The sequence below is a fragment of the Pistacia vera genome, unplaced genomic scaffold (genome assembly GCF_008641045.1).
Source record: "Pistacia vera cultivar Batoury unplaced genomic scaffold, PisVer_v2 Contig445, whole genome shotgun sequence".
In the NCBI taxonomy this organism is placed as follows: domain Eukaryota; kingdom Viridiplantae; phylum Streptophyta; class Magnoliopsida; order Sapindales; family Anacardiaceae; genus Pistacia; species Pistacia vera.
Window position 1 is genome coordinate 191338 of NW_022196274.1, and position 15166 is coordinate 206503.

At 35.9% G+C, this 15166-nt stretch overlaps 2 protein-coding genes across 3 annotated transcripts; one reads left to right on the forward strand and one right to left on the reverse strand.

Annotated features, from left to right (window-relative positions):
* The first annotated feature begins 5365 nt into the window (after nucleotides 1-5365).
* On the forward strand, nucleotides 5366-6306 carry LOC116144458 (universal stress protein PHOS32-like). 2 transcript variants are annotated; one of them, XM_031429900.1, is made up of 4 exons: nucleotides 5366-5571; nucleotides 5645-5754; nucleotides 5838-5956; nucleotides 6026-6306. In XM_031429900.1, the coding sequence occupies exons 1-4, from the start codon at nucleotides 5397-5399 to the stop codon at nucleotides 6114-6116; spliced, it is 495 nt and encodes a 164-aa protein (XP_031285760.1). In that variant the 5' UTR covers nucleotides 5366-5396; the 3' UTR covers nucleotides 6117-6306. The 2 variants fall into 2 exon arrangements, with proteins under 2 accessions (XP_031285760.1, XP_031285759.1); XM_031429899.1 differs by having other exon boundaries at nucleotides 6041-6306.
* A 3358-nt stretch (nucleotides 6307-9664) lies between these two features.
* Nucleotides 9665-10186, reverse strand: LOC116144434 (uncharacterized mitochondrial protein AtMg00810-like). The gene has a single exon (XM_031429887.1). The coding sequence runs from the start codon at nucleotides 10184-10186 to the stop codon at nucleotides 9665-9667; it is 522 nt and encodes a 173-aa protein (XP_031285747.1).
* Nucleotides 10187-15166: the final 4980 nt, after the last annotated feature.

Genomic DNA, 15166 nt, shown 5'->3' on the forward strand with positions numbered 1-15166 from the left:
CAACAATATGCCATTATCATGCCTAATACGACTCAACCCATATATGACACATTTCTTACATTTAACCTAACAAGTTCAACTAATTTAAGAGTAAACAACTTTTTCCCACCCAAATAATGCCCTAATGACACTTTTTTACCCACAAACTTTTAAAATACAACTTTACTACCCAAAACACAATTTCGTTAGTAAATTTCGTTGTGAAGAAAGGCAGGAGGGTCAATTAACAAAACCCCATCTCCACCCAACCAACCGCCAGATTAGGCCAAATTTGGCCTGATTCCGGTGTCACCGAGACCCCTTGACCTCGCCATCAGATTCCTCACATCACCCACACCAAAACCCTTCTCACTCTACACCATTGCTCCCTCCTATCACCAGCCAACTACCATTGCTCTTTTGCTCGATAACCTATTTTTAAAGCTAAATTCAGGTCGATTTTGCCACCGGAAATTACGCCTGACACCACTATACGAATCACCATCCTCTCCTCAACAAAACCTACCCACCTACCCACCAATTGTCCCTAGTTGTTGTTTGCCATTCACAAGCTACCCTCATCGTCGCACGATAGTCGCGATTTGCAGCGCAATTTGTTGTTTGTGGAGTTCAATTGGTAGGGAAATTTGTGGGAGATTAATGTTGTATGATTGAGAAGTTTGTTTTGATTGTGTTTTGCTGGTGATTTTTCTGGTTTTTCGTCATTCCTAAGCTTTACCCATAGCCTTCCCACTTGACGCACACCACCTGCTCGACCATTTGCCCCAACCAAAACCCAAGCCTTTCTAGACATCACCACCCCACCGGGAACGGCTAGCGACTAGAAAAAACACAACAACAACCACCCAAACACTTAAAAAAGCAACACAAACAAATCGACACCAAAAATCTGGTTGTTTTCAAATGGTTGGGGTCGCAAAATGCGACTGTCTCACGACAGTAATGGCAGGTCACTTGACAAACGGCGAGATGGGAGGGCGAGTGGAGGTAGGGGTTTTGCTGAGTGGAGGGTGGGGGTTCGATTGGTGCCGTGGGGAAGAATTTTGGATGTCATGCGACTGGAAAAGGTCGTAAAGAAGGGAAAACGTGCGAAAACCCAATGGGCGTCCATCGACAATCGGTGAGAGCTGCGGCGGGTTAGGGGTCATATGGCTTTTGTTAAAGGTATTTGCATCTTCACAATGAATATTACTGTATTTAACTGAAATTATTAATGGAGTATAACGTTTGGGTATGAAAATGATATTTTAGAAGTTTATGAGTAGGAAAGTGTCATTTGTTAGATCATTATTTGAGTGAGAAAAAGTCGTTTACTCCTAATTTAGCTGTGTTTGTGACATGTTTAACTTATTTAATCTATCTATGACACTCTTAACTCGTTCATGACACATTTAAATTCCTATTTAACATAACTTCGACTCATTTAAATTGCTTTAGTTTTTTACTAAATTGTAACATCAATTAACCAGCACACGATCACAAAAAAATAACCAAAAAAAAAAAAAAATATGTAAAACTTAAAAATAATTCATAAACATGAAGAATAATAATAATCTTAAGTACAAAAGTCCAAAATACAAAATTGATAAACAATTTACAACTTTTCAATATTGTTTTACACTCTCCTAACAATAATGTTCAAATTGCAACATGTAATCTTAAAAAGTCTTCCATTTAATCAAAATCTAAGAGGTCAACTAGATATATTTCTTTTTAACAAGGTGAGAAAATCAGATATTTTCCAACCTACAAGCATAAGAAACTTTGCCTCAAGTTAGCTTTTAAGAAAATTTTGTAAGAAATTAGTTTATTTTATAATTTTATTAATTTTTATATTTGTTCTAGTAAAAATTGAAACGGAAATTTCTTTTGTCTATATAATGTATTATAGTCATTTACCTATTCACCCAAAAAAATAGTAAGAATTAATATTTTTAAATAGTTTTTGGATTAAACATTGAAAAGTTTAATTGTTGACACTCGCCTGTAATTATATTATGGAAAATACTACATCTACAACCCCTTCTTACAAATTTTCTCTCACAACTTTAACGTGGCAGCTCGTAATTGATCAGTTCATAATAAATCATACTTAAGTTTCACTCGATAAATTACGGTTGACTAATTGTAAGCTGTCATATCAAGGTTATGAGAAGAAGTTGTGAATGTAGTATTACTTTTATATTAGAAGAAACTTTTGTGGGATGGTTTGTGAAAGTAATCTTGTAAATGTTTTTTGTAGTCCACATGCCATATTATGATTGGCTGAAATTTTTATATCCTGTTGTCTTTTCTAACTTTTTAAACGTGTCAACTGGGCTTCTTCCGAGACTATTATTAAGTGTGGTTATACTGGAAGAAATGAAAATTCTATCTGCTGTTCATCATTTTATAAAAAATTTATAAGAAAATTTCGATGTAAATGAAAATTTGAGGGGACACGTGGCCCCTTTGTTTCTCCATGTTTCAGCCATATATAGCGTTTTATAATTCTAATAAACATGCAATATTTACTTTGTTTGAAGTCTGGCTTTTATTTGTGAGAGAGAAAATCAATGATTAAAGTGATGAAAGAAATTCTGTAGTTCGAAACTACGAAGGATGCATGTATAATAATTATTTTGTTTTTCGAAAGGCATCATTTAAAATAAAAAATTAATACCTTTAATTGTTATCTTCAAAATTGTCCAACGCCGTCGCTCCCTGTAGTGACTTTGTACGTAATTTTTTTTTGTATTGATCAGCTGGAAACCGTCATTAATGTTTTAATTATCCCTAATTATACCTTCATTACAACAATCCTAATAGTTAAGCTGATATTTCTCTAGAGTTAATTACACATATCTCTATTGAGGTTTAAACATTTCACAAGCAAATTGAAAAGATTATTAAGTTAACACAAACACCCCACTCCTTCAACTTTTGTTAGGACTCACTTAAGGCTATTTCCCTTACACCCCTTCTAACATACAAAAATGACAACTTACCACCCTTAATTAGTCACTTACACTCCTTAATTACTGTCACTTTAGTTTTTTTTTTTTCCTTTAAGAAGAGATCGTGGTTCAGACGATCTAAGAATGGTGGTTTCGACAATAAGAGATTGACATACACCTTCTTTGAAAAAAGTAATATTGAATCTTATAAGTATGTATTATTTTTAAAAACTTTTTCTAGATATTTTTTTATTGTTTTGAAATATTTAATTTTATAATTCTTCTTATTTTAAAATATAAGGTCTTTTTATCCCTTTCCTTTAGTTAATTTTAACACCAAAAATTGGTGGTAGGGGTGTCAATAGAGTTGAGTCGCTCACGAGCCAACTCGACATGGCTCGTTAAAAACTCGGGCTTGGCTCGAGACTAGCTAAGCCAAGCCGGCTCGAGACTATCTGAGCCGAGCCAGCTCACGAGAGACTCGCAATGAGCCATGAGTCGAGTTCGAGTGACCCCCCCAGCTCGGCTCAACCAAGCTTGCGAGCTATCAATGGCTTGATTGGATTATAAGGCATGATTTACAAGTATTGGGGGTGTTACATAATTTGACATGTAAAACTTTTAAAAAATGACAATCAACCCCCAATTCCCAATTAATCAAAAAATCAATCAAAGTCTGCTTCATTCGCGCAAAACACATTTCTTAGAACCCTAACCCCTAAATTTGTTCATCAAAATTTGTGTATAAAAAGCTCATCTCTGCTGATCTTGTATCATCAATATTCATAATCAGAAAATCAAAATCAAAATCAAAATCAAAATCAAAATAATGGTTGTGTTGAGGAAGAAGAAGATGATGTGTTGAGGAAGAAGATGAAGATGAAGAAGATGGGTATGGAAGTAGCGTGGCAACTCGTAAAGTTCTACAAGTACAAGAATGATGTGTTGAGGAAGAAGAAGATGATGATGATGAAGAAACAAGAGCAGGAGGAACTTCCATTTCCATGACGATGATGATGACGATGAAGAAATGGAGATAAAGATGAAGATGAAGAAGATGGAGATAAAGACGAAGAAAATGAGGTTTTGATAAGTTGATTCTGTTTATAGATTGGCAAAGTCAATGGCGGTGGTAGCAAAAACAAGAGCTGGCTTGATTGTACATGACTTGGCTCGAACTCGTTTACACGAGCTCAAGCCGAGTCTCGAGCCAGCTTATGTACACTTTCAAGCCGAGTCTCAAGCCATGTTTTCCTGGCTTGACAGGCTCGAGACTTGACTCGAGGTCACCAATGGGTTCACCGAGTTCGACTCATTTAGGGCAAAACTCGACTTAACTCAACTCATTTACAGCCCTAGGTGTACGTGGTTAATTATGGGGGTAACATGTTAGTTTTTTTATCTTAAAGGGGTGTAAGTGAAACAAATCCTAATAGAAGTTAAAGAAATTGGGTGTTTGTGTAAATCTAATGATCTTTTCTATACATATGTGAAATGTGAAAACCTCATAGGGGGGGTCTGTATAATTAACTTTATCTCTTTATTATCAAAAATGGTTTATTTCAATTTTATCTATGAGATTGTTTGATATTAACTCATTTATTTCATTTAGAAAATATTAAAAACATATTTGCAATAAAAAAAAAACAAAAAAAAAAAAAAACACCAACTTACAAAATTATAAGAACCGCTGATATGGGATTGTTGTAATACTTTCCATTGAGATTGATGAGTTAATATCCTAACCGATTTCACAAAGAAAGATATGAAATAAACCCTTATAAGGGAAAAAAAATCAAAACACATTAATTAATAAAATAAAATACAAAATGATCCCGGCCTTTCCTTCTTGTCACAGTGATTGATCTTTTCAGGAAGGGATACAAAATTACAAATAATGAGTGCATGCCATCGTTTCTATTAGAAGTAATGTTAGGTTTATAATTCAATCTCACAACCCTTAATGTGGTAACTCGTAATTAGTCAGTTTGCAAATAGACAGTCGGGATTCATAACAAACAAGACGGACCCATTTGTAAGTTGATCAATTGTGAGCTACTACATCATGGGTTATGAAATTGAATTGTAAACCTAACATTATTTTTTTATTAGTTATGTGTATCCTTTGTGAATTTTGAACCAACCAGAACAGACCGGGCACTATGAGCTTTATTCCAAATTCCACCCTTTTCATAATTCGATTATTTTAAATATCTTATCATCAAAGAATAAAGTGTACTGTTAGCTTATCTACGTTACTATTGAATATATACTGTTGGTATCTATCTACTAGTACCTTCAAGAACCTCCTTCGTCACCTATATAATATAATTAAACCATCCAAAGCAAATAAGAATATCTATGAGATATCATATCATACACTTTAATTAATTAATAAAAAGGCCAATCACTTATCCTAACAACTCCATCATTGTAAGAGATCACAGCGAGAACGATCAGATGGGCAAGGCGCATACGATTGGTATTGGCATGGACTACTCTCCAAACAGCAAATCAGCCCTTCGATGGGCTGCTGATAATCTGGTCGACGCTGGAGATCGTCTCATTTTAATCCATGTTCAGCCACCAACGGCCGATCATACCAGGAAGCAGCTTTTCGAGGACACTGGATCACGTACGTGTATATACTTATAAATCTGCATGCTTTAGAATGTAGATCTTTCATTAATAATTTGTTGAATTTGCAGCTCTTGTTCCTCTGGAGGAATTCAGGGAGATTAATTTTTCAAGGCAATACGGGCTTACTTCTGATGCTGAAGTTCTGGATATTCTAGATACGTTATCGAGAACCAAAGGGGTAAATTAAATATTAAGATTAGGTGTTGTATATGACTGAAATTTGAGAAATTAAGATATACTAATTTGCTAATTTTGAAGCAGGTAAAGGTGGTGGCAAAGGTTTATTGGGGGGATCCAAGGGAGAAATTGTGCGATGCTGTGGAAGATCTGAAGCTTGACACACTTGTTGTTGGAAGCAGAGGTCTCGGTGCTCTCAAAAGGTAAATTTTTTTTTTTTTTTTTTAAAGTATATTTTATCAAACTTCTTAATTTTACACTGAATTATACAGGGTATTGATGGGTAGTGTGAGCAATTATGTGGTGACAAACGCTTCATGTCCAGTTACAGTGGTGAAGGGAACGCCTGTTTCTAAACCCTAATTGAAGCTATTATCTCTCTATCTGCAAAGATTTTGAAGGTTGCCATATTATTTGTCCATGTCTTATGCATTTGAATGGAGTGAAAATGTTTGGTTTCATAAGCCTTTGTAAATTTATTTTTTTTGAGCTTTATTGGATGTAATTGATGATTATTGTGTTATTATTGTACATATGCCTTTCTTGTATTAATTAGTAGTCTTTAATTACATGGCTCCATGCTCCTTTATTTCCAAATGGAAATTAAATACGCATGGGATGATTAGAAAGGACCCGCATGATCTTGAGATTTTCTGTTGTAATATTTTTATTAAATTTTGAATTATTTGTCCCCATATCAATAATTGAAATAATTAATCAGGAACAAAAGTGCGTCAAATTGATACTTTTCACAGTAAAATTGATATATTTAATTTAATATAATCCCTCAGTATTACTGAAATATTTACTTGGTCAAGTTAAGTAAAAAATAATATTATATAAATGTGATTTCTAAGTTTTTTAATTTATTTTAAGCTGTTATTTAACTTTATCAATCAAGTCAAATCCTAAAAATAAAAAAAAAATAAAAAAAATTATTTTCATAAATTATATGATAAATTATTAATTTTTTAGTACAATAACACGCTGATTAAGGTTTACTGAAGTATGCACTCAATTGAAGATAAATAATACATATTCGATAAGGTTTTTTTTTTTTTCCATTTTTTTTTTTTTTAAATTATCAGGCTCATCATGTACTGCTCAACTGTATAGTGAGGTTTAAGATATTCATCATTTATCACTTGTCAATTGTTAACCGAGGTAATCAGTAATCACAACCACCACCCTGGAAGTTTAACTTTTAACCGGCTAATTGTAACAACCACCCCTGAGTTTTCACTTTTAAAGGTTAATCACAACCACCAGGTCCACTACCTTTGTGTAAGATTATTAAGTGTTTCTGCTTTGAGAGAATGCCTTACTTTTAATAAAGGAGAAACATGGCTTAAATAGCATTTACAACGTTTGTGAAACAAAAAGATAAACCCATGACTAACAACTCCTAATTTCATGGGATTCTTCTAAGGAAACGTTCAAACACTAATCTAGCTTCCTCAATAAGAGGGATTATTCAACTTAAGCAAACAACCTGCTGGAACAAATATCTTCACATCCTCCCTTAAACTAAATCAAATTAAGTATTCAGTTTACACATGAACTTGAACAAACTCCAAGCAGATTTCGCATCGCCAGAAAAGCTTCCAGTTTTAGTGGTTTTATGAATATATCAACAAGCCACTCTTGACTTTTGCAAGGACTTAGCTTTACCACTCATTCCTTGTAACAACTGCTGTAAACTAGTAAAATGCTTGCATAATAATAATAGAAAATGGGCCCAAAACTTTTCTTTTTATTATATGTAATAAGTCTTTTATACACAAAGAGCATTATTTACAAAATGCCATTTAAAAAGACAAAAACAGGGGAAACAGTGTAGCTATTGCTCCTCGCTTGCCGACGCCCCTCCGACTGCATCATCACCTAGATCCTGCATCCACAAAGGAAAATAACGGGGTGAGCACAAAATAATGCTCAGTAAGTAAACCCTCTATTTGTCTATCCCCATAACTATTTTCTTAATTCCTCCTCACTCTTTCTTTCTATTATTTTCTATACTACTTCATAGCCTCATCTTACCGGAGGTACGGCCGGATGGCGTTCACACAGCACCATCTCACTCTTCATGACTGTCGGGAGGAGTTCCACAGCACCAACCCCTCTTATAACTACCGAGTGGGATCACAAAGCACCTACCCGTTTTCATAACTATCGGGTGAGATCACAAAGCCCCACCCGTTTCTCATACTATCGGGTGACGATCACAAAGCATCAACCCGTTTCTAATAACTATCGGTGACGATCACAAAGCATCAACCCGTTCTAATACTCTTCTCATTTACTCTACTCTAGCACTTCTCATTCTCTCTACCCTTAGAGTATTGCATTCACAAAGTTCTCTACTCATAGACAAGTCATACACAAAGTTTTCTACTCTTTCTTAAGTCACTTCTCAATGCACAATTAATGCATATGGATGGTTCATCTCCACAATGCACTTATGAAATGCCAACATGCAATGTTGCAAGAATTAAGGTTCACTACTCATACTCAAACTTCTATTGGCATTTCTCAAACAACTCAGTACATAACAAGACTCTACTAAACAATAATTCTATGTCTTTCTCTAACCCATCCAATGGGAGAAAACTCCCTCACATAGCCATAAATCCTGCCATAGAATAACACTTCCAAAAAGGATTTCTCAATATCCTTCAATTCCATCTCAAACTACATTCCCAACCCACATCTCACTTCTCATAATTGAAGTATATGACAACCACAAAGCAATAATTATCTCCATTTAAATCTTAATAACATAGCATATCACATGTATATACACACATACATATTGCTATTAACTCTCTATCCAAGAAAGTTCTCAATCTCTGCTTGGGGAGGATTTACTTACCTTGTGATGGAGAGATCTCACTAGCACTTCCTTTCTCTTGGTTTGCTTGACTTTTCTCTACCCTTTAAACAATTAAACAATTCAACCAAAAGACCTCAATATTCAAATATACACAAAATCTCACAAAACTTCACATCCAAAGCAAGAATCCTTACCTTAGGATGCCTTAGATTGATTTTCTACCCCAAATCACTCCAAAAGCCCTCTAAAAATCCTTGAACAAATGAAAGAGAAATTGAGAGGAAGTAAGAAAGGAGAGTGGCGGTGGAGAAGAAGAATGAAGGGTTTGCAATGACTTAATTCCTTTTAATACAATTTATGCACAAGCATTCCCATTTTGCCCTTACTCTTCTTTGGGAATTCCATCTATATCCTTTGATTCATTACAAACACACCCCCATATTAACATATTCTCCATGAAAATTCCTTACATTTTACTCCCCACTTTTCCTACTAATTAGGGGTAGAATGGTCAAATTGCCCTTAGGGAAGAAAAAATCTAAAACTTAACAAACATTTTAGTCGGCACGTCACCGCGGCGAAGAAGCTTCTGTCGCCGCGGCGAAACTGTCCAGCAGCTTCCCCGTGGGCTTCAACACCTCTTCGCTGAGGCGAAGATTCTTCTTCGCCCCGGCGAAGCCTGGAACACTAAACTTCTTCTATTTTCAACCAATTTCAAGGCAAGTATTCAACATACCACTCAATCAAAGGCCAACCAAACAATAATACTAATAAACCGACTCAAAAAAGAGCAAAAGAAGAAACATTAGCTACATACCTCAAGTGGGGCGTTACATTCCTTGGTGAGATCACGAAGAAAATGAAATAGGATATCTATGTTTTTGCTCCTCTCATGCATCATAGGATTCTTGGACAACTTAATTGTTAAGCTATTATCACAGAAAATTTGAGTAGCTTCATGTTGAGGACAACATAACTCTTCAAATAATCTCCTCATCCAAACCGCCTGACATGCACACGAAGTTGTAGCTGTAAACTCTGCTTAAGTAGTTGATAGAGTGACCACATGTTGCTTTTTTTATAACCAAGCCACAGCTACTGAACTGAACATAAAAACATACCCTAAAGTACTCTTTCGATCCTCTAAGTCACCACCATAGTCACTATCACTGTATCCCACCAAATTTGCTTCTGATTTTCTTTTATAGAGCAGTCCAAAACTCTGTTTGAAGTGAGTGCTATCGACAATCCCCTTTAGATAACGCAAAACTCTTTTTGCTGCTTGGAAATGTAGCTCTGTAGGTGACTCCATAAATCTGCTAATGAGGCTCACCACAAACATTAAGTCGGGTCGTGTGGTTGTTAGATACATTAAGCTCCACACAATATGTTTAAAGTGAGTGCTATCAACCTTTATCCCATCAACATCTTTGGTGAGCTTGGTTCCTGGCACAATCGAAGTTTGTACAGAATTGCAGTTGCCCATTTGGAATCTCTCAAGCACTTCTTGAGCATACTTCTTTTGCCTAATGAAGATCCCACTCACTATTTGCTTCACTTCAATACTTAGGAAATAGTGCATCTTCCCTAGGTCTGTCATCTTAAACTCAATCATCATGGAGTTCTTAAATTCATCTCACATTTCCTCATCATTTCCAATATATATAAGATCATCCACATAAAGACATATCATCAAGATTTTACCTCTTTTTCGATGCTTGATGAACAAGGTGTGTTCATATTAACACTTCTTGAAACCCGCCTTCGAGAAGTAAGTTTTTGTACAACTGTACCAAGCTCTAGGAGCTTGTTTCAATCCATATAAAGCCCTTTTTAATCTAAATACCTTTTGCTCTTTTCCCTTTTGTACATATCCTGGAGGTTGGTCTACAAACATCGGCTCATTCAGTTCTCTATGCAAGAAAGCTGATTTTACGTCGAGCTGGTAGATAGGTTAGTTGTTTTGAGTTGCTAAGGATATCACTAATCGAATTGTATCGTGTCTTGCTACAGGTGCAAACACTTCTGCATAGTTTACTCCATACTTTTGTGTGTGGCCCTTAGCCACCAATTTGGCTTTGTACTTGTCTATCTCTCCATTTTCTTTGAGCTTTGTCTTGTATATCTATTTCACTCCAATGGTTTTTTTCCCCTACTGGCAAATCAGTAAGTTCCCAAGTATTATTTTTCACAATTGCTACAATTTATGAATCCATGGCCCTCCTCCATTTTGAGCTTCTCACAACATCATTAAAGGTGATCGGATCATTGTTAGCAAACAAAGCGAGTTGAGTAGAATTTCCATCATCAGATAACTCTTCACCACTCACATAATCTATCAACCATGCTGGAGTTCTCCTTAATCTTGGTTCTTTGGTTCTATGCTCACTTGAGTTGTCTTTAGATGACTCATTTTCTGACTTTGTGTCTGTTGAAGACTCATTTTCTAATGAAGCACTTTCTGATGCTGCTAATATGATGTCTTCAACTGAGTTTTTTTTTAGTAGGATCAAAATGAACAACAATCTTTTTTCCTCCATCTGTCCACTCCCAACATTTCTCTTCACCAAAGACTACGTCTCTACTGATTACAATCATTTTGGTAACTGGATTATATAACCTGTAAGCCTTGGATTCCTTACTAATTCCGAGCATGACACATTTTATGCTCTTATCATCAAGTTTGTTTTGTAAATTATCATTCACGTGAGCATATGCTAAGCAACCAAATACTTTGAAATAAGCAACCCCTTGGTTTGTTCCCACTCCATGCCTCTTCCAGAGTGACATCTTTCACTACAAATGTTGGGCATCTATTTAGAATGTGAACACTCTAATTTACTGCTTCAAGCCAAAATGTTTTTGGCACTTTCATCCTTGCAAGCATGCAACACACCATATTCATAATGGTGCAATTTTTCTTTTCTAAAACACAATTTTGCTGTGGCGTATAAGCTGAAGGTAACTGCCTATGAATACCATTCACTTCACAAAAATTGTTAAGTTCTTGTTAAGTGAACTCTCCTCCACGATCAGTGAGAAATGCTTTAATAAACACCCCAGTTTCTTTTTCAACAGCAACTTTAAACTTCTTAAAACAGGTTATAGCTTCAGACTTTTTAGATAAAAAATACATCCAAATCTTTCTACTGAAATCGTCAATAAAGGTTATGAAGTACCTCTTGTCACTGTTGGAGATGGATTTAGTAAGGCCACAAATATCCGAGTGAACTAGCTGAAGTTTATGAGAGGCCCTCCAAGTGCTCTTCTGAGGAAATGTTTCACGATGTTGGTTTCTAATCATACATTCTTCATAGACTGTTGAGGGAGCTTCCAATTGACGTAGTCCAGTCACCATGCCTTTTTGTTTCAAGGTCTTTAATCCAATGAAATTCAAATGTCCATACCTATAGTGCCACAGCCAGCTATCATCTTGAATGGTTGATTTAAGGCATTTTGCACTATCACGTGAGTGTTTTGCTTATAATGGAAACATACAAATTGATGTCATCTCAACTTTCATAAGCAACCCTTCTCAAGATTATAAATTTGACATGTGTTCTTTTGCATGAGAACAGCAAATCCCTTTTCTTGCAATTGGCCAAGACTGATGAGATTGCTCTTCAAAGTTGGTACATAGAACACTCCAGAGATACAGTGCACAGCTCCATTCACTTCAATCTTGATGTCTCCTTTTCCAACTCCATTCACTTCAATCTCAATGTCTCCTTTTCCTTTGACACCTAAACTGGAATTGTTCCCCAATTTCACTTTTTCTCTGAATGTTTCATCAAAATTTGAAAACAACTCTTTATCTGCACTCATGTGGTTACTACAACTAGAATCAAGATACCATAGTTTGTTAAAGTGATCATCTTTTATGTTTACATAGACATAAAAAACATTTCTTCTTCAGCATTAGTGAAATTTTCCTTGGTTTCCTTCTCCTTTTAAGGGCATTCATAAGCAAAATGCCCAGCTCATGACAATTGTAGCACTCGGTAGTAGCCTTGTCAATTCTTCATTTTCCTCTTCCACGTTCTCTATATCCTCCTCGAACTTGACCTCGCCCAGGTGAGTGATTCTCCATACTAACTTTCAAGGCTTGTTCTTCCATCACATGACCCATAATTCTTTGCTCATGCACAAGCAAATTGCTTTGCAATTCACCAATCGAAAGATTATCTATCTAATTTGATTTCTCGATAGAGCAAACCACATAATCATACTTCAGTGTCATTGATCTCAAAATCATCTCAATGACCACCACATCTCCTATCTGTTCTCCATGAATTCTCATCTTGTTAGCCATTGTCAATGTTCTTGCAAAATAGTCATTAACTGATTCTCCCACCTTCATGTTGAGCAATTCAAACTCTTTACGAAGAGCCTGCAATTGTGCACGCTTGACTCTAGCCATGCCTTGGTACTACTTCTTCATCGAATCCCAAATGTCTTTTGCTAAGTCCTTCAAAATAGTCTCCAGTATGGCTCGATCTATAGCTTGAAACAGATAATTCTAGGTCTTCAAGTCTTATAGCTTCTGTTCTTCTAGAGCTTTGGTTTGGACATCAGTTAAGACAATTTCATCAGGATATTGCATGATTCCACTCTCTACGAGACTCCAGTACTCCTTAGACTTCAAGAGATTCTCCATTAGCATGCTCCAATGGTTATAATGGCCATCAAATTGTGGGATAGTCGGTTGTACGAAGTTACTTCCCTCTCCTGCCATTGATGCTTACTTCTTCTTTGTTGGTTAGGTCCCGTGTGGTGGGTCTGATACCAAATGTAAGATTATTAAGTTTTTCTGCTTTGAGAGAATGTCTTACTGTTAATAAAGGAGAAACATGGCTTAAATAGCCTTTACAATGTTTGTGAAATAGAAAGATAAACCCATGACTAACAACTCCTAATTTCATGGGATTCTTCTAAGGAAACGTTCAAACACTAATCTAGTTTCCTAAATAAGAAGGATTATTCAACCAAAGCAAACAACGTACTTAAAAAAATATCTTCACACTTTGAGGTTTCACTTTTAATAGGTTATTGCAACCACCACCATTGGTTGTGACATCGTCACGATTTTTGTTAGTGATGAAGGGTAAATTTGTGTTTTCATTCAATTTCCATAAAAAAATATTATTAATTAATATACCTAAAAATCAAAAATTGAAAAGAAAAAAAAAAGACCCCACATCAGCCCCCACCCTCACTAACAAGCGACCATATATAACAGCCTCTACTCACATATCAAAGCCCTTACCCTTACTAACCAACCACCATAACAACTTGAAAACGACTTTTTCGCACCCAAGGTTTGGCCTAATGACACTGTACCACCCAAAAAGCTTCAAAATGACACTTTACTACCCACAACATGGATCCATTATAAAATTTTATTGTGAAGAAGGGCAAGATGATCAAAAGTTTGTTACAAGTAAGGGTATGATGGTCAATTAACATTATGCATCAAAAATCAAATTTGAAATTTGAAATGGTTCATAACCTGTCGTCAACCACCACCTGTCGGTGACTACTATACTCTCCTCTCCCATAACCTCTGTAACCACTACTTGCCACTAGAAAAAGTAACTACATCAAGTTCACAAAAGCATCAGTCAAAATTCCTGCCACTAGAAAAAGTAAATACATCAAGTTCATATGAGCATTAGTCAAAGTTCCACACCACAAAGATTCATAAACTTCAATATAACAATCTAATTCCAAAACCTGCTCCCTTACTCCAATTCACCTCTCGGCCATCCTCCTCATCATTCCTGGTTTGTTCGAGCTGCAACCAACTCTCTTCATCACCGTCGTAGTAACCTTATGCACGATTGATCACGCTTGGACCTCGCAACATTGGCCACAAAAACCCAACTACCCAGCCAACGCCTCAAAGCCTCTTATTGTCAACCTCACCTACCCAGCCGGTTGTCGCCTGTCGAACCGCATGACAGTATTGCATGACACCATCGCGCGCCACCTACTATCATGGTTGTGTGTGTTTGATTGAGAGATTGTTGGATTTTGGAGAGTTGTTAGAGTTGTTGTGTTTGTTATTACTATTGATTGAATTGTGGATTGATTGATTTGAGATTTGCGGTTGTTTACTTGGCTGTTCTCCTCGCCATCGGTTGCCATTAACCTTACCACTACCCACACCCACCAATTATTTTTTTTTTTCAGTTTTTTAATTTTTTTTATATTTGGATGATGTTGTTGTGTGTTGGTTTGGATAAGGGCGATGATGTTATGTGTTGATTTGGATAAGGGTGGAGATTTTGTGTGTTGATTTGTGTGAGAAGATTGTGGTGAGAAGGGAAGGGGGAGAGAAAAAAAAGAAAGCGACTTGGTGCGATTGAGAGAGGAAAGAGCAAAAGAAAGAAGAAAGAAGGAAAGAGAAGGAGAAAAAAAATAGGGACAAATTAGTAATTTAATATAATACATAGTTGGGGGTATATTAGTAATTTCATAATTAAAAGTGGGTATATAGGTAATTGACTTTGTTGACATGACATATAATAATAAAAAAAAATTAAGTCAAATAGTAAAGGGTATTTTCGCCTTTAAAATG